Source organism: Grammomys surdaster, unplaced genomic scaffold, assembly GCF_004785775.1.
Source record: "Grammomys surdaster isolate TR1022 unplaced genomic scaffold, NIH_TR_1.0 129, whole genome shotgun sequence".
Lineage (NCBI taxonomy): Eukaryota > Metazoa > Chordata > Mammalia > Rodentia > Muridae > Grammomys > Grammomys surdaster.
In genome coordinates, this window is record NW_021604587.1 from 19,411,033 (window position 1) to 19,431,133 (window position 20,101).

At 40.3% G+C, this 20,101-nt stretch overlaps 1 protein-coding gene across 1 annotated transcript in view; it reads left to right on the top strand.

The window, feature by feature from the left end:
* Anapc1 (anaphase promoting complex subunit 1) overlaps positions 1-19,719 on the top strand; it is a 74,099-nt gene extending 54,380 nt beyond the window's left edge. The window contains exons 35-49 of the mRNA XM_028754284.1: positions 1,735-1,811; positions 2,221-2,311; positions 2,421-2,474; positions 3,244-3,437; positions 4,723-4,809; positions 5,390-5,507; positions 6,401-6,478; positions 6,797-6,864; positions 7,766-7,904; positions 10,126-10,212; positions 10,783-10,878; positions 12,331-12,529; positions 14,279-14,413; positions 16,699-17,407; positions 17,768-19,719. Of these exons, the coding sequence (XP_028610117.1) occupies positions 1,735-1,811; positions 2,221-2,311; positions 2,421-2,474; positions 3,244-3,437; positions 4,723-4,809; positions 5,390-5,507; positions 6,401-6,478; positions 6,797-6,864; positions 7,766-7,904; positions 10,126-10,212; positions 10,783-10,878; positions 12,331-12,529; positions 14,279-14,413; positions 16,699-16,814 (1,539 nt within the window). The 3' untranslated portion in view covers positions 16,815-17,407; positions 17,768-19,719. The remainder of the gene's footprint in view (positions 1-1,734; positions 1,812-2,220; positions 2,312-2,420; positions 2,475-3,243; positions 3,438-4,722; positions 4,810-5,389; positions 5,508-6,400; positions 6,479-6,796; positions 6,865-7,765; positions 7,905-10,125; positions 10,213-10,782; positions 10,879-12,330; positions 12,530-14,278; positions 14,414-16,698; positions 17,408-17,767) is intronic.
* The last annotated feature ends 382 nt before the right edge of the window (positions 19,720-20,101 follow it).

The window sequence follows — 20,101 nt, forward strand, 5'->3', positions numbered from 1 at the left end:
ACACACACACACACACACACACACACACACACACACACACACACACACACACAAGTGCAGGCACCCACATACACATAAGCTTGCACATATACATGTCACACACCAGGTGCACATGCACATGAAAAGCAGTAAAAAAATGTAAAAAATTTTATACTGACCATAGACCTTTCAGCCTTCTCTTTTGTCTTCAGAAGCTTTGAAATTGTGCTGTCTAAAATTATATGTACTGAAATGCTCTAAAGAACTATTTTGATATTCTTATTCTAAGATTACCTAAGATTCTGTTTATGAAATTGGCAATTTTACCATATATACTAAATAAGTTGAGTATATTAGTTAAAAGCAAGCAGCCTCTTCTGTTGTAAGACTTCAGAATCAGTGTTGTAACTAGCTGTTGTGTGTCCTGCCTTGTTTCCCCTCCATGTTCTGTGTATTTTAAAACTAAAATATGAATAGACTTTATATGAATACCATGTTACTTACAGATTATATAGTTAACATTTTATTGTATAAACTTAATTGTTTATCTATTGGCTTACCTATTTCATTATTTTATTGATAATTTTTAAATATATTTTCAAGTTGTAAACAGTAATGAACGTCTCCCTAATATCTCAATATGTGGAACATTAACTAGATACCAATATTTATTTTCATTTTTCCATTAAGATAAAATTTCTGTACTATGGAACACATAATTAAATGTACTATTTACATTTAATATCACATGACTGGTGACATGCCTGCAGATGCAGACTTGTGTCCCATATGCTGTTTCTTTGAACACTCATCTTCCCATGCTCAAAACATTCTGTTTTTTTTCCTAAATGTGTTAATTTTACTGATAAATTTATTTTAAGACCTGGCTGGTCTGATACTTGGAATCCTCCTGTTTCTACCTCCTGAGTGCTGGGCTCACAAGCACACACCACACTTTCCTTACTTGTTGTACACCTGTAACCTGCTTCAAGTGATGCTGGTTTGATCTCTCCTGTTTTTATTTTTTGTAACTTAAGGAGACCATAGGAAAATGACGAAGGACCAGACTCTAGAGGGCCTTTCTTCCCAGCTCTTTGCAACTCATTCTTCATGATGCTTTTTTCAGTGGATGATCAGTGTGATGTTGTGGCTATGGCTGATACAGCTATATAGGGATAGCTCTAGCTAACACAAACGACTTCTGTATACTGCATGCTAATTCTAAGAGCTGTCAGTGGGTTAACTCCATATGTTTATTAATGAGTCACAGAGCTGTCAGGTAACTTGTGCATGGCCTTAAAGTTGGGCTTTGAAGCCAGGCCTTTAAGCTTCAGGGTATGCATTCTATTAAAGATCCAAAAGAGCAAGATGGCTCAGTGAGTTGGTAAAGGCTCTTGCTACCAAGCTTGGTGACCTGAGTTTAAACCCAGGATTGCCTATATGTTAGAAAGAAATGTTACAAGATGTTCTCTGAACATGCACCCCCCCCATACACAGCACAACAAACAAATAAATAAGCAAATTTAAGAAAATGATTCAATGGAAGCGTCTACTGTCAAAACTGAAATAACCTGTTCCCATATGATGTTGCAGGTAAGTTCTAGTACATATGAATGTTACAGTCAGTTTATCTGTGTATATATAAATCACCAAGTTTGGGATTTATTTTCTGTAAATACAGCTGTGACAGCTAGTTCATGACATTTGTAGCTAGAACAGTGGTGTTCAGACATTATTGCTTTTCTGTCTTGACAGATTATAAGAGAAAATAGTATCTCTCTGAGTGAAATTGAATTGCCTTGTTCAGAAGACTTGAATTTGGAAACCTTGTCGTAAGTAATGTAATATATTAGTTAACTATGTTAGCACCTGTCAGATCAGTTTACTTACATAGGAGAACCAGTTCTTGATTTGAGTAATTCTGAATCTCTTATGTGAGATACATGAGATCCTGTCTCCAAAAAAAGAAAAAGAAAATTTAGTTGTACGTTGTCTTTTTTCTTTCCTTGGTAGGGAACACTTTAAAGGTGTCCTTCCTTGTAGTATATGAAGAATGTCATGTAAGAGGCAGGCTACATCAGTGAGGGTTACATGGTCTTCTGCAGAAACCCACAGAGATCTGCTGATTGGATAGAGACCTTCTTCACCATGAATATTTATTACTTTTATTCCAAGACAGTGGATGATAATAGATTTTTAAAGGACAGTAACAACATTATGTTTCTTGTTATTTGTTTTCAGGCAAGCACATGTCTACATAATCGCGGGAGCCTGCTTGTCTCTGGGTTTTCGATTTGCTGGCTCAGAGAACTTATCAGCATTTAACTGTCTGGTGAGGACTGTCTTGGCTCATGCTGCTGTGCTGTGAGTTGTCCTTCTGTCTTACAACCCACGCCTTAAGATGCCACTTTTAACTTTCAATTTTTCTTCTCCTTTTCCAGCATAAATTTGCAAAAGATTTTATGAATTATTTATCTGCACCCAATGCTTCTGTAGTAAGTCTTTTTTTTTTTTCTTTCCCCTGTTTGGGAATAAAGTAAACAAAGAACATTTATAGATAAACCAGAAACTTGGAGGTTATTAACTACCTTTGCTACTTGAATTTAAAGCAAGATTTGAAGCACTGCTTTACGTTTTGGTTTTAAGGTAGGAAATTAGGTGAGAATATCGTTACCCTTGAGATGATGATTAGTCTGTGTGTATTTCCAATTCTTGTGCCAAGAGAATAAATGAGAGGTATAGTATATTTGTGGATTGTCATACTTCATATTCTGTCATGCTACTGAATGCCAAAGTGTCCTTTAATAAAAACAAACACCTAGTGAGTATACAGTCATTCTCTAGACTTTACTTTTCTGATAACAAGGAGACTGCAAGATTTTATATCCTGGTTAACAACACAGACCTATGCAATAGTTTTCATAATGTGAAAAAAATTAGAAATACCAAAAATGTCCAAGTATTTAAGTTATCCATATGCTCTTACATATTGGATGTAACAGGATCATGCTGTACAAGGTTTTACGTGTTTGAAAATTACTTATAAGTTATTAAAAGGGTTAGCATGTATAGTAGTATCTGATTTTCATCTGTGACTATCATGTACAGGAAGACTTTCTGAGAGTGATGATTATAGGAATAATATCAGTTTTCAGTGGGTTTCTTTTTTAGATGTAGTTTTAAAATTATGAACATTTGTAATTTTCCAATGTCAGATATTTTTGGTAATGGAGAAACTGTAATGTAATGTTTTTGTGTCACCAGACAGGGCCCTACAACCTGGAAACCTGCCTGAGTGTTGTCCTGCTGTCTCTTGCCATGGTAATGGCTGGCTCTGGGAACCTGAAGGTGTTGCAGCTCTGTCGCTTCCTGCACATGAAGACGGGTGGAGAGATGAACTATGGCTTCCACTTGGCCCACCACATGGCCCTGGGCCTTCTCTTTTTGGGAGGAGGAAGGTAATGAATGTTTTGTTTGTTCTTTAATAAAAGAGTTCATGAGGGAGATCTGTATAAGTGATCGATTTTTTCACTTTTAAAACGACATTTTTCTGTTGTTGCCTTTTTTCATGCAAATGTTGAAATGTGTCATTTTCCATAGTAACTAACTGGATAGAACATTAATTAGAGCTGCATTGACCGCACCAGTGGCAGAGGGTTGAAGTCCCTTGCCGTGTTGTCATCAACTATGGTTGCACTTACTTATGTGTTGTCTTTTGAGGTAGAGATTATGAGTAAGATGTGTATTTTCTTAATATAGTTTGTGACAGTTGCTTCTTTTTATTAATTTAGAATTACGAATGCTTAAAGGCTGGGGCTGTAGCTCAGTCATAAAGCATTTGCCTGTCATAGACAGGACCCAACCTGTGAATTCTTAGCACAGCAATACAAATTTAAAAAGCCAATAAGGATAAGTAAAGGAATGTTAGCTCTAAGAAAATTTGTATAACTTTTGAAATTATTTTCTTTTCAAATAAGTACCTGCATTTAGTGAACGCTCACAGTCACATCTCTGTCATCCCACATGGTATGACTCCTTGCTTCTCTTTAAGATTGAATCACTTTTCTTTAGCTGAGCTTCTGCCTTATTTTTTTAATATTTTATTTTTAATTATGGTTGTGTGTGTGTATGTCTGTTTGTCTTTTGAGGGTTTATGCACATGAGGACTGGTGCCTGTTTAGATCCCCTGGGGCTTGGGTTACAGCCAATTGTGAGCCACCCAACAGATTCGCTGAGAGCCAAACCTGGGTCCTTTGGAAGAGCAACTCAAACTCTTAAGCAATGAGCCATCTCTCCAGTCCCTGGCACTGCATTTTAGTGGTTGTTTTATTTTTAAATTGTCATATAATTTTCTATAATATTGATATTTATAACATCCTGCACTGTTGGGTTTAATCCCCAAGTTTCTAATGTTAATATTTGAATATTCAATCTTTGAATTTTGATTTATCAAAGTGATAAAATACTTCATCATCACTCTGTGCTATTTCAGGGTAAGCCTTGTTTATTAATTCCTGGGTTGTTTTAGCATTTATAGAATGATTTTTGCTTTGAATAGTAATCAATCTGGAAGTGATGGAAGGACTAACTGTAAAGAGATGTATATCCCACCAGGGATACGCTTTGTTTATCATGGCATCTTACCAGTGTACCTTCTTATAGAACCCCACTCTTCTGAACCAAGCAGGCCTTGAAGATAGGGCAGGGAAACTAATAGTGTCTCTCACTGAATTCGCTCTGCAGGTACTCTTTGAGCACATCCAACTCGTCCATCGCTGCCCTCCTCTGTGCCCTTTACCCACATTTCCCAGCCCACAGCACTGACAACCGGTGAGTCTCTTTCATTGCTTAGCCTGTTTCCTGAGGTCGGTTTTACTTTCATGGGCTATTGCTTTGTTTTTGAACTTAGGTCCCTAGCTAAATCTTTTAAATTGATATTTAGGTCACCATTAGTAAATTCTTTCCTGTTAAGACAATTATTACTTTCTTGTAAAAATTTTTACCATGAACTCAGATAAAGAATTCTTGGATCAAAGATTACATAAGTAGTTTCTTAGGATTTCTTAGTACCCTTTAGGGTCTGCGAGATGGTTCATAGATAGAGGTGCTTGCCTTCCAGCCTGATGGCCTGAGTTTAATCCCCAGTACCCACATGGTGGAAAGAGAGAACTCCTCCAAAGTTGTTCTGTGACCTCTGTATACATGTATCACATGCATACACACACACTAAACAGTATAATAAAAAATTTAAACTAGAATTTCTCTGTACTGTTAATTGAATTTATCATCTTCATTTCAGATTCTTCATAGGAAAATATTTACTACCCCAGCTTTGTAGCCTGTCAGCAGTGGTGATTGTCAGGCTTCTTCATGTCACTGGTCTCTTGACTTCTCTGGTTTTTGTGCACAGGTATCATCTCCAGGCCCTTCGGCACCTCTATGTGCTAGCTGCAGAACCAAGGCTCCTGGTACCCGTGGATGTGGATACAAACACACCCTGCTATGCCCTTATAGAAGTTACTTACAAGGTAACTAACTCTTCCTGTCACCTTTGCAGGTGGGATTATTTTAAGAGCATTTTAGCAAAAGGTGATGAATAGTTGGATAGTCATAAAACCCAAAGTCTCCTAAGTTGCTGCCTATTGCCAGGATGGCTCGCTCTCGTATTTGTGTATAACTTTTGGCATTATCAGCTGTTCCTTTGTCCTTAGAGCTGATCATTGGAAAATGTTCCTAGTAACTTTATGTGGCTAATTATAGTGTTCTGCAAAGTGAGTTTGGTTTATAATGAGTCTTAAAGTTTGGTTTTGTTGAACATTCAAAATCTCCAAATTTTATATTGAGTATCCTGAATTTGTTTATCTTTCATTGGGATTCATACATAGATTACAAATCATGTAGTCTGTACCACATTATTAAATACTTCAGTTCATTAAAATATGCTACACTTTGAAATGTGAAAGTGTGATGATGATGTCATTCCTGAAGGAAACGAGTGGCTAGGCGTGAGTGCAGTGCTGCCTGTGTGAGACTTAGAGCCCGTATGGAGTGCTCTTATCTAACTGAAGAGTTTGGGGCAACTGTCATAGAGCAAACTAGGCTCAAAAGTGGGGCTCGTGTATAAACCCATGCTGTAGAAGCACAGCCCTTCGCCATTGCTGCCCAGTTAAGAGCAAACCACCAAGGTGTTGAGGGTGACGAATGCTCCTTCGTAGAATGTAGGCTTGAGTATTAGGGATTTTGCTGCAGCTCAGCTCTAGAATACTTGCCTGGCATACACCAGGCCCTGGACTCAGTCTAGCACTGCCAAGCAAAGACTATTAGAGGAGTTATACTGTTTCATAGTTACATCCAGACCGTGAGCAAGGGGAGACACAGGTGACCATTTGGCCCATGCTGGCTGTGTTTTACTTTTGTAAAGGGCACTCAGTGGTATGAACAGACCAAAGAAGAACTGATGGCTCCAACCCTTCTTCCAGAACTTCATCTTCTAAAGCAAGTAAGTTGGTATGGCTTTGGAGGTTTACCCAGGGGGCAGATTGAAACAGAGTTGCATATCTGTAAAGGTCCTCCTATTTAAGAAAAAGGACCAACAGGAGGAATATTCATGAAGGCCAGAGGAAGTCTTATCTTAGAGGTTTTTATTGATAGTCTGTGTCCTTTTGGAACGTGGTTCATAAGCCTTTTGGATGGTTCACAGGCAATTGGATCTCTTTAACTTACAGGTGACTCTCTACAGCGAGTCACCACTATTCCCTCTAAGATGCTTGCTCAGTTTGCCAGCTGTGAGTGATTATGCTTGCAATTGTCCCTGCAGATGAAAGTTAAAGGGCCAAGATACTGGGAACTGCTCATAGATTTAAGCAAGGGAGAACAGCACTTGAGGTGAGTATGCTGAGTTCTCACTTTAGCCTTTCCATCAGTGCATAGCAGTCTACAGGGAGGTGGGTTCTAGAGTGGTGTCTGGGTAGCGTTACTTTGGTTTCATGCATGACAGCATATACTGTATGTTGAACAATGTGGTCTATATCTTTGAAGTGGGATTTGTCTTCGAATGTAAAAGTTTTAATTTGAAAGTCAAATGGTAAATGTTTACAAACTTTCATTGAGAAACTAGAACTGACTCAGCATTAGATAGTAATGGGTACAGTAAGATTTAGTGTAAAGGGGACTTTATAACATCCAGTGCCTGTCAGACATCTCCTGTTGCTTCTTTGTACTGTTGTCTTGTTACAACTAACATAAGGCTATGGGAGGTTCCTTTCTGGTAGATCCAAATAATTACTTAACATGTTATTAATTTTATACATAGTAAAGGATGTAAATTGTTTAAATTCACAGAAAGTTTTGACAAGCATGTAAAAGGTTCATAGTCTGGTTCCAGTTATATCTTCTTATTGTACAGTAGCTAATTTCTATTTACTCTGTCTTAGATTAATTAGTATTTTCTCTTACTGCAAAACAGTTACTAGATCTTAGTACTTTCAGTGTCTTAGGCATATTGCTAGGGACACAGGAATCAGCAGTGTTAGGTAAGATCCTGAGAGGCTCAATCTTGAACAGGTGGAATCCCTTCTCACTGAAAAAGTTTATGAATCTCCACATCACAGAAAAGTGGGGATGCATCTGACCCTCACTTGTGTGCAGACAGTCATTTTGTGCAGAGTTAATAATCCTCCCAGAGAATAGGGACAGCTTTCTCTGCTAGAAAAGTGGCACTGGAAAACACCAACTTCAACAGAGAACTACTAATACCTCCCATAAGATCATCTTTTTTCCCTTCCAGGTCCATTCTTGCCAAGGATGGAGTTTTATATGTAAAGCTCAGGGCAGGCCAGCTCTCCTACAAAGAGGACCCAATGGGGTGGCAGAGTTTGTTGGCACAGACTGTTGCTAACAGGAACTCCGAAGCCCGGGCTTTCAAGGTAGTGTTGCATTTCACTAGCATCTGATTGCTGCAGATTGTAAAGCTAAACAGACCATGGTATCTCTTGCTTTCTTATGTGACACCCATAATAAAATAGGGATGGCCTGCTAGTATTCTGTGTAAGACTTGTGTTTAGTGCCACCTATAAAAAACCTCCACACTATAAGCAAGATTTGGTTTATTTTACTTACTAGTCCCTCGAAGAGAAAGAATTTGTAAGTTAGCACTAGCGTTTCAGTATGTTGACCAGGTTGGCATCACCTCTACTGGCTCCCCTTAGCTCTCTGTCTCTGTTTTGCTGTGTGGGAGATTGACCCCAGGACTTCATGCATGCCAGCATTAAATGTCCTATTACTCAGCTATATCCCAGGCCTGGCCTCATTGTGTGGTTTCCTTGCCTCAGTCTCCTGAATGCTGGGATTATAAGCAAACACCACCATGCTTGGCTGTACACCATTGGGATGGTGGGGGGAACCCATTTTAAAACCGCATTTGTTTCTTTAATCTTGATGAAAAGGAAATGATGACAATTCAAGTCTTGCTTTTTAGTTTATTATTTCCTAGTACTCAGCTACAGTAGTATTTAAAATGAAAAAAAAAATAGTTAAAGCGTGAGTTAAAGGTCATTTCTGTGAAAGGTTCAATGCATATTCTGTGTTCTAGAATTCATTTCCGTCATTAAGAATGTGTTGTGGCCGGGCAGTGGTGGCACACGCCTTTAATCCAAGCACTTGGGAGGCAGAGGCAGGCAGATTTCTGAGTTTGAGGCCAGGCTGGTCTACAAAATGAGTTCTAGGACAGCCAGGGCTATACAGAGAAACCCTGTCTCAAAAAAACAAACAAAAAAAAGAATGTGTTCTGTAACACATCTAGCTTTAAACTTGGGAATTTAATTTCAGTTTTAAGAGTTCAGGGGCAGATGTTTGTTGAGGAGCCTCTGAGTACCTGGGTCTCAGGCCATAATAAGCAAAGATGTGTTAGCTCAGCAGCCAAGGGGCAGCCACAGATTTTCGCTTTCTTTATTCCTGAGTAAGGAGGTGCAAACAGCTCGTTGTTGTTCAACCTACATCTCATCTGAATCTGTCAGTTGACATTGATCCTTCTCACAGTTATCAGGATGTAAATATATAAAAGTTCCAGCCTTGATTTCAAGTCTGGATTGTTGCTGAAATATTTTGAAGATTTTTTTTTTTTTTTGGCTTAAGTTGGCACTATTTCTTTTTCTAAAAATTAGATCCTGTATGAAAAGCTAATCCAATTTATAGGTAAGTTTGAGCTTATATTTGAGTATTAAACGTATATAAAAATTACAGGGCAGCTCAGTGTCTTGCCTTCTGGGAGTTCAGAACTAAAATAGGAATCAAACTGAAGTTCTCCAGTTTTAGTTTCAAAAAGTAAGAGCTATGCCAAGGGCTTTCTCTACTATTTTTTTTTAATTGTAGTAAAATACACACACACACACACACACACACAAATAAAATAAAATAAAATTAGCACCTTAGCTGTTTTTAGATGTGATATGTTTTTATGTAGCCATCACTAGAACAATTACAACTTGAAAACTTAAGCTGTCTCTATTAACACTAATTTCCTCAACTAGCTGCAGGCAGCTGCCCCTTGTCTTTCTGTCTCTGTGATTCCAGTTCCTCTAAGGACCTCAGACATGAAGGATTATAGTAATCGTCCTGTTTTGGAAGCTCACTTGAGTGAGACTCCTTTTTCTTTACTCTTCTATAGTATTTGGGTTGTTCGTTTGTTTGTTTGTTTGTTTCTTGAGACAGGGTTTCTCTGTGTAGCCCTGGCTGTCCTGGAACTTACTCTGTAAACCAGGCTGGCCTCGAACTCAGAGAGCCACCTACCTCTAGTGCTGGAATTAAAGGCATGCACCAGCAGTGCCTGGCTAAGTATTTGTACTTTTAAGCAGGGTTTTTAGTTAGACAGTGAGGGAGGGAGGCGAGCCTTTTGTGGGTAGTTTATAAGAAAGAAGACATGTTTATTATTGACCTTTTGATAAGTGAACACCTCATATTACCTTTGCAAAAGCGTGTAACTTCCTAACAAAACAGGATGACAAAGCTGTAGCTTGTTTTGTCTTGTGGAACCATTCATTGTGTGAAAGGAGGGGTAGAGTTCTTGTAACTACAGGCCTCGCAGTGTGAGCAGAAAGAGAAGTAATAGTTGGTTATCTCATTTAAAGCGGGCTTTGTTTTTCTTTTTAGCCAGAAACAATTTCATCATTCACTTCTGATCCAGCACTTCTGTCATTTGCTGAATATTTCTGCAAGCCGACTGTGAGCATGGGTTCAGTAAGTATTATATTGTTTGCTGGGCACCAGGATAAGTTTGTTAGTTCTATCAATAGACAACCACAGCCACCTGTCATATTCATGTCTGCCTTTGAGATTGATAACATCCTTTACATGTGTTAGAGGTATTGCCAATAAAAACCTGTGCCTTCTGTTGCCACTACCACATCTTTCCTCTCTCCCTGGCCCCCTTGTGGATTTGACTCTGAGAACTCTATTTACCTGGGTGGTGTTTACTCCTACATCTCTGCTGGTGCCTTTCTGGATCTCACTCTCAGCTGACTGAAGGCTCCAGTCGTCTCTGGTGTTCTTGCAGGGTTTTTTTTTTTTTTTTTAACCCTAGATTGATCATTAATCTACCAGATCACATGCTGCTATCTCATCATTCTTTTTGGGTTTTCATTGCTGTTGTAACACTGCGTGGACTATGACTTTCTAAAGAGACGAACTGTTTACACTGTTTACCATAGAGCTTCAGAATGAGCTATTAGTAGCTGTTACGTGGTTGTTTCTTGACTTGATTTTGTGATATGCTTTGATGTGCTACAAAATAATTGTGCTTTTCCATAGAAACAGGAGATTCTGGACCTCTTTTCTTCCATACTTTATGAGTGTGTTGCTCAGGAAACCCCAGAGATGTTGCCTGCCTACATAGCAATGGATCAGGTATGACTCCAAAATTATTTGCATTCTGATGCAATTGACGGTGTACTTCAAATGACTTACTACACAGTGTGGGAAGTTCCCTATGTATTCAGTTTTCAGTTTCTTGTTTTGCTTTTAGAGATCTTATCAAGAAACCATTTCCAGTTGACAGCTCTATGCTGATGCCCAAAGGCTGGACTTGGTGCTAGCAGGAGTGCTCTCTGGAAGGCTGCCTTTCTGTCTTCTTCCCTTGGTTTGGGGAGGGAAAGATCATTTCCTTTCTTGCTTTAGTCTTCCTGTGTTATTTCTTGCCTCCTTTCTTCATGGGAAGACCACAGATGAGTAGCAGGTAAGCCCTATGTGCTCTGGTGTGTGAACATCCACTTCCTTGGCCAAGTCTGCAGGCAGTTTAGAACCAGGAGCTAGTGATTGAGGGAGATGGTGTTCACTTTGATTCTCTTGATATTTTGTAGGTGCCTAACAGGGACATAATGCCTGAGAGCGTTCCTAAAGAATTGACCTTCTCATCATGGTGGTTACTAATACAGCGTTCTCACAGTCTCCTACTTCTTCAGACCCGTGCTTACAGTTAAGCTTAGCCAGTAGTTTTCTAACCTAGCTGGGGAATCTTAAAATGCAGATCTTTAAATCCTGTTCTATATCTTCTAAGTTGGAGTCTGGTGGGCAAGATCCAGAACCCATAGTTTTAAAAGTTCTGCAGTAAATTTGAAGAGTTTATAGATTGGCATTTGGGACTCTGTCTCTAACTAATCTTTGATGATATAAATAATTTTGTGGATAGCTGAGTGGTAAAAACATTTATGCAAGAAATAATTCCCCAGGCAGGAAAATCACAGTATGTAGTGTTCTATATTCCAGCAGAAGCACAGGGCCAGAGTGCTGTTACTGTGTGGACCCGTCTCTTCTCAGTTGCAGAGAGTGATCATGGTGCTGTGCTAGTGCTCTGCTTGCTGACTCTCTTGGCATAGCAGCTAAGTTAGGTTTCTTGGTTGCTGGTTAAATGTTCTCTTCTCTTTAAAAACTTTGGATACCCTCACCCCTCCACCATCTAGAACATTCATTGTCGTAGATGAGTGTCTCCCCTGGTGGTAGCCTGTATTGGTGATTCTTAACATCAGTGTGATCAGTGATCTGCCTCACTGGGATTCCTGTCTGTCTCTGCTGTGTCATTGTACCACAACTTCTTCCCCAGAGATTTATACCCCAGTGTGTAGGGGGGTCTTCATTATTCAGGGTTGCTGAGCCAAGAATGAACTTGACAGTTGTTGCTTTTACTTGGAAATTGCTCTCATGTTGAAGAGAGTGAGTGAGCTACACTGGGGAGGGACCCCATGAATCTCCATAGCCTCTTGCTGATCTTGCCGGCCATATTGGAACATACCCTGAAGATAACATGATTAGAACATCTTACCATTTCATTAAACAGACTGTTCTTTCTGTTTCTTCACACAGGCTCTAAGAAGTCTTAAAAAGAGAGACATGTCAGACACATCTGATCTTTGGCAGATAAAGTTGATATTAGAGTTTTTCAGTTCACGAAGCCACCAGGAAAGGCAGCAGACCTATCCTAAGCGAGGGCTCTTTATAAACTCTGAGTTCCTACCTGTGGTGAAGTGCACTGTTGATGCCACCCTCGACCAGTGGCTCCAAGGTATGGTGGTACTGCGTCCTTGTGCTTGAAGGGTAACTCAACTGAGGCTTCTTAACAGTTTCCATTGGCAAACAAGGTAAACCTGGGCATAATCTATTGCTTGATTTTTGAGGAGTCAAAGTCTGGTTATGTACTTCAGTGTCTTTAAAAGAAAAATATACATTTACCTGCTCTAGGAAAGGACATATTGACTGAGTGCTATCCTTGAGCATCCTGTGGCCCTGGCTTTCTGCCAGGGGAAGTGCTAACTTGAGAAAGAAGGAAGCTATCAAGTTACTCATGCTGACTCACACAAGGGATGCATTTGTGGGAATACATTCTATGTCACTTGTACCTGAGGTTGACTTTCTGCAGTCAGTACCTGCATCTTTATATTCCTTTCAGTTTATTCAAGTCCTTGCACCACGAATCTGATGGTGATCTGCTTTCAGTACATACAAACCCTAGTCATGGTTGTAACAGTTCTCGCTTTGGTATTTAAGCTGTCCTGCTGTGACACTGGAAAATAAGTTTCTGACAAACAATCAGACTGTAAAGAGGCTTGTGAAGAGCAAATGAAGGGAGACAGTTATGTGTAACTTTGAAATGTTTTTGATAGACATTTAAATCCCCCCACCTTTGTGAAAATGTCATATAACAAATGTCAGTGTTTTCTTTCCATTGGGTTTGATATTTCAATACCTGTAGAAGGCCTTTGCTATTAAGAAGTATCCCATTGAGTCTTAGCAAATTCTCTGATGGCAAGCATCTTAGAATGTAAAAACTATTTGGCAGTGACAGGTAGTCTTAGAATAGTGACCTAGTTGGTTTGTGATTCTTCAGGACACTTGGTGAGTTCAGTTTTCTAGATATCTTTATCTCTTTTATTCTCTCAAATTTTCTTTTTTGGTTCAAATGTCTTATGTCTGTGACAGAAGACTGAACGGAAAGAATGAGGCCAGTGGTGGTACGGTCGGATTACTAGAGGTACACAGTTAAGACAGGGTTAAGAGACTCGACTCATTAATTGCTGGACCTTCAGCTTTTACCCCTGAAGTTCCATTTGCTGTCCTCACTTGTCCCCTTGTGGTACTAAAACAATCGACAGTCTTTTCCTCCAGATTTTCATGAGGCACAGAGAAAGAAAGGAGATGTTCTTAAGAACCATGGCATGAAGATAGGACCCTATCCCAGAAGCAAATGTGTTGAGCATCTTGATTGTGACCCAAGCTGCATCTCACACTGTCCCTCAGTCACTTGTCCAAAGCTGACCACTGTGTCCAAGGATAGGACTGCCTTGGTTGTTCTATGCTAGTATTCTCAAAGCATGGTTCCTGAGCAGCAGCAGTGCTTCCTTGCACTATGTTACATGTACATTTTCCTGCCTGTACTCCAGACCTTCCACACCAGAAATGTTAGCTGTGTTAAACTTTCAGAAGCACTCTGATAGGAATTGGTCATCTCCTGCTAAGAATAAATAGATTCTAGTCCTGGGTTGAAATCAGTCTCCTTGAGTATTACACGGGAAGAAAAGATTTGACGGTGGGTATTTGTTATCCTGTAATTACCTGCATTTGAGTGTATCTCCTTGCTTCTTCAGCACAGTAAACTGGGCAGCATCAGGCTCCACTAGCGTCTGTACCTGTGCAGCACTGCCTGGTTTGTGCCAAGGTCTATTTATACACTTGATGAAAAATAGCAAAAGTAATCATTCCTATCTCTCTAATCTCTGTTCCTGATGTATTCAATTCCTTTTGTGTCCTCTCACAGCTGGAGGTGATGTGTGTGTGCATGCCTACCTTAGTGGGCAGCCTGTTGAGAAGTCTCAGTTAAGCATGCTGGCCTGCTTCCTTGTCTACCACTCTGTGCCAGCACCACGACACTTGCCACCCCTGGGACTGGAAGGTAACCCCGTCTCAGCCTCTTTTCAGCATTTGTTCCTCACTAGTGTCTAGTTAGGGAGAAATGCTTGTCGGCCACCTTCTCTAATGCAGTACTCAGCTTTGTTCATGATTGTGTTTGTTGAGAATGCTTTCTGAAAGTAGAACAAACCATATACTTTTACCTCTGAAAAAAGATGTTTTTAGAGTAGGACTATAAATTAAATGTGTATGTTATTCCATATATGAATGACATCTCTCTATGTACTTGAGTTTTTTGGACTGAACTCAAAGTCTTGGGCATGGTGGTCAAACAGTCTACCACTGAGCTATATATACAGCACTTACTTGATTTTTCTTATAACTTTGTTTCCCAGTTTTTAAAAGGTTTATGTAATCACAGTCTCTGTTACCTTAAAGCTTCAAAGCTATTGATTGAATGCTATGTCCAATATGGAATCAGGCACTAAGTTTGTCTGTAAAACAACCTGATTTATTTATGTCACGTTTAAATGGCTACCCTTTAATTAAGAGTGAAAAAATATTTTTGAGAAGAAGAGTGTTCTGTTGATGTGTAGTCACTTTTAGCTTAATGACATTTTTGTTTATGTGATTTAGGAAACCTCAGAGAAAAATGTAGTATAAACAGACCTAGTTATGGCTATGAGGAATTGCTTATATTTTGTGGACTTTTCCATGGAAACAGATACAAAAGTTAGTCAAATGCACAAGATAGCAAGCAGTTAAAGGTTTGGAATTGTTTGGGAGTTTCTCGACTGTGGTAGGGAAAAGGAACCCATCGATTGCCAGGAAGACTTGTTGAGTTGTGGGGGAGACGTGAGGGTATAGAGAGACCAAGGGAGCCAGAGTTTGCAAGATGTTTATCAGAGAGGAACGAGTTATACAGAAAGTACCAGAGAGAGCTTCTGGTTTTAGAAGTTACTGGTCAAAAAATTGCATATAAAGGAATTCCTTGGAGGGAAGAGCTTGCAAGTGGACTAGAAGATCACATGCCAGTTGTTTACTAGTGCCTGTCCCACCGCTTCTTAGTAGAATTTAGGAGCCTCAGTCATAGGAAGTAAATTACCTCTGGACTATACAGTGTTATGGCTACACCTTACAAATCTCAAAGAACATAAATGTTCTTGATCATAAGTGTGATCTATGATCATAACTGCATGTATGCTTTCTTGAAATTTGACTGTACCGAGATCAAAGCCCTCTAGCTGAAGAACACGAAGTACCCAGCAATAAAATGGAGTGGGTGAAATCCAGCGTGCGGCATACAATAAAAACAGCTCCCCCTGCCCCCACGGGCATAGTAGCCCACACCTATAATTTAAGCACTTGGAAATCAGAAGTTCCCTGGAGGGGAAAGAGTTCAAGGCCATCCTTGGCTCTAGAGTAATGTAGGAGCTGGTCTTAGCCCACACAGGACCCTGTCTCAGGAAAAGATAACAGCAGTAACAGCAACTACTGTTTACAGGCACACAAGCGGCCGTGCTAATGCAGCCCCGGGCCCAGGCTGGCAGATAGTTACATCTGTGCTGCCTCAAGTTGCTTCTGCCTTCCTTGTTGTTGTTCATACTTTGCCACAAGCCAAATAGCTGTCTCTCCCTGGCGTCTGGCTGGACAAAATTCTTGTCTACCTTTTTTCTCTCTATTTTCTTTCTTTGCTCCCCACCCTGTTCTTATTCAAATAAGAAAATAAACACTGAAGAATGATAAAAAGTAAAACAAAAACAACAGCCAACATGCAGAGAAACAGGAAGGGGTAGAACCTGAGCTGCTAGGATATGGGGTTGGGAAGGAAAGGATGAAGACACTTAAAAGACTCTTTGGTGATGCCCATGCTTCCCTCAGAGGCTGTGGCTCTAGATCTTGGTAGACAAACAGAATCATTTGGGTAGTGTTCAAAACCCTGAATGTCCAGGCCTCACTCCCAGTGAGTTATGTGTAATCTGTAGAACCAAGAGCAAGAGGCAGTAGATCAACTCTCAGTCTTCAGTCTGTGGAGGTTGTTTGTTTGTAAAAGGTCAAAAATCAAGTATTAAAATTAGTTTTCAAAATCACTTATAGTAATTGAGGTTAAATGAATTTAATGTACACAAATAAGTTTTCACAGTGATTAATTTCTAAAGTACAGAATAGATAAATTTAAATTCTTAAATTGTTGTAAGAAATTAAAAATTCATGGATTGCCACTGGGGTGCTTTTGTCTAGAAGGAAGACTCCTGTGTGCTGAGCTTGAGAGGGCTGTGTGGCTGAGGCTGTGCAGTGATGTAACCTTCTGCATCTCTGTCTCTTCAGGGAGCACAAGCTTTGCTGAACTCCTCTACAGGTTCAGACACCTGAAGATGCCAGTCCGAGCTTTGCTAAGACTGGCTCCCGTGCTGCTTGGGAATCCACAGCCGATGGTTATGTGACCAGTGCTGGCATAAACCCACCCCTCAAAACGACTGCAGCACAGAATCCTGATGGCAGCAAAGTTAAGGCAGCATTTCTATTTTGTGACCAGTGGAACTCAGATGCATACACCTCACTGTGTTTAAAATCCATGTTGAAAATATTACAGATAACACTGGTGCTGTCCACCTGTCATGATGTATAAAACGTCAGTTAAAACTCACTTTTGTAAATAAAGATTTTTGGTTTGTTTTCAAAACTATTGATGATTGTTTTGGACTTCAGAGAATATGTCGACAGGCTGAGTCTTGAAGCCTTTAAACTTTAGTGGTTAGGTTCTGTACTCAGAAGTGCACGGCTTAAAAAGCCACATCGTGAGAGTGGACTTCGTGCTACCACGGGAGTTTTTGTGTTGTCTGTTACATAACAGTTACCTTCTCTACAATGAGTCTGTGCTTCCAGTACTGGATGATGTCATTACTGTGAGCAGATTTCTACTTGAGTGAAGAATTGCTCAGCATGGAGTACTGGACTATGCCCAAGCCCTGACCTTGATGCAGCTGTGTAGGCTGCAGCTCTTTGGAGGTAACCAAGGCTAAAGGATACTCTAAGGGTGAGTCCCTATTTGGTAGAATCCATGGCCTGTTCAGAAGAGGAAAGGAGATGTTTTTCTCTCTGTACCATGTGAGAGCCATGTACAGCTGCTCACAAGCCAAGAAGATTCCCTTGTGAGGAACTAGTCAGACAGTCTTGGACTTCAGCACCTAGAAGTGTAAGAAATAAATTCTGATGCTTAAGCCATCTTAGCTATGGTACTTGATTTTTGTAGCCTGTGCAGGCTAGTATATGACACCTGCTCAAAATACCTAAAATACAAAATTACTCCTACAGAGAGTGTTAAGAAAATATTTTTAAATAGTTCAGTCTATCTGAACAAAAGGTCTGAAAAGTGCTTTTGTATTCTGAGTTTCAGGACAGCTCATGATGCCCCATGTGACAGGAAGAACGTTCCTTCCCCTCCATTCCAACCTGTGCTTACAGCTTTCTCTCAGACCAGTGGGACTGTGAACAAGTAGGAACTGCAGAATGCCTACTCACTTATTTCCCGCTTGTTTCTGAAAAAGCCAATAGAAATTGCCCCACTGGGATTTGGTAATGTCGCCTGCCTGCCTGCCTGCCTGCCTACAACAAGGTAATTTGCTGCTGACTTTGAGGGCAAAATGTGCTTTCCTTTACTCTTAGATTAAGGATTGCAGTTAAATGGCAGGTGGTGATGAACATTCAATTTGCATCAATATTGAACCCACTGTTGAAGTTATTTTTCACTCTCCATTGTTAATGGCTGCCATGGGAGGACTTGAAAGAGAGGACTGAATCCAGTGGAAACAGCTTTGATGGGCCTATGGCCAGCTGGACAGGCATCAGGAAGAGATTCTAGTGCTCTTGAGTGAGCATGGTAGGATCATCAGATAAACTACTATATTTACTAGTCTCCAAGCCATCCTGTGGGAACCAGTCTTGTCATACACAGCAGCCAGCCTCCTGGGAACCACGTCAAGGGAAGAGCAGAGAAACACCCGAAGTGTTCTAGTATCAAAAGTGGCACTTGTGACTTCAAGGGAAGGCTGATTACCCAGGACATTGCTTCACCTCCAATACATGTGGAATGGAGACACAAGGGGCAGCTGCTTTGAGTGTAGGTATTGTCCAGCAGACAGACAATTGAGTGGTGTGCTCAGATCCTTCCCCCAAAGGGTACTGACGTCTGTGCTCCTCCCTCAAGGTCTGACGTGGGAGCGAAGGCAGACTGAGCACAGATGCCAAACTTGAGCTACATTGCTCCATCATAGTTCTCACCATTCTAGGCTCTACCCAGTCTGCTGCACCCAGCCATTCTCTGGTCAGCTGCTGCCTACATGGATTCTGAGTCCAAGAGAATCAGAAACAACTCCTCAATGAACTGAAAGGACTTAGCTTATGAACATGTTGCAAAGCAGTCAAGCATCTTTGCAAACACATGGGCTTTTGTGTGTTTTCTTGATGTTTCTCCCATTGACTTAGTCTGTCACTATTGTTAACTTAGTCTATCACTATTGTTAACTTAGTCTATCACTATTGTTAACTTAGTCTATCACTATTGATGACTTAGTCTATCACTATTGATGACATTATATAGAGCATCTTGTTTAAGCTTTTGTCTTTTAGCTAAAAACACTTCTTTGGTAAACTTTTAATACTGCACTCTTTTTCCTTTAGAATATTTTGGAGTGTACTTTTAAGACTAACCCTCCCCAAACATTCATATCAGAATTTTAAAACAGGAAATTCATAATAAATTTAGTAAGATTTATAAGCACCTCCCAGATCTTAATTCCTGTTCTTTTATACTCCAATGCTTAGCTGAGCTGTTAGCTTTTCTCTGTAGCAAATGGATGTCTCAAGTCTCTGCATTGTGAGGCTGCAGACCATGTGTTTTAAGAACTCAAGACATGTTGGGTCATGATGTCATGGTCACCCCATAGGTGGAGGGTGGATACCTAAAACAAAGACAGAAGCCCGAAGCTGGAGTTACATGGTAATTTCCTTCTGGTTGAAGCATCCTTCCAGGAAGACGGGGAAGGGGGGCTCAAGACACTAAATAACCATCACGTGACTTGGAATGCTGAAGCTTAAGAGCCACAGAGTGCTTCCCCAAGGTTGTAGTAATGGAACCGTATGGGAACAGGACAGAAAGGGACAGAGGAGGCTTGGCTGCATGGGAGAGGAGATTCCCTGACTAGTCAAGCAGCCTGCAAGTTGTGTAGAGTTGTTATCCATGCTGAGGAAGGCTTTGGTGATATAGCTGCTTTTGAGTTGTTCCTGCTCCTGGAACAACACAAACCTCTACTCTTAAAAGTGACCCCAATAAACTCATTAAATTGCTAAGTTGGACTTTGGCAATGTCATTACTTTGATATGTCATTGAGTCTCTAACTGATGTATGGGTGCATGTGTGTACAGAGAAAACCTGTGTACTGTATGGATGTAATACCTGTCAATAAAGCTGATTCTCCTGTAGCTGAGGCAGGAAATAGAAGGTGGGACATTCTAGTCTTGAGGCAGGCTGGGGAGGAGCTGACCCACAGAGAGAAGAGGATGGTTGCTTGCAGGTTGTTATTCAGGAGTTTGGGGCCAGGAGGAAAACTTGGTTTTCACAGATGACACTCAACGTATAAGGCATGAAGTCCAAACCTTTTCATTTTCTTTCTTTCTTTCTTTCTTTCTTTCTTTCTTTCTTTCTTTCTTTCTTTCTTTCTTTCTTTCTTTC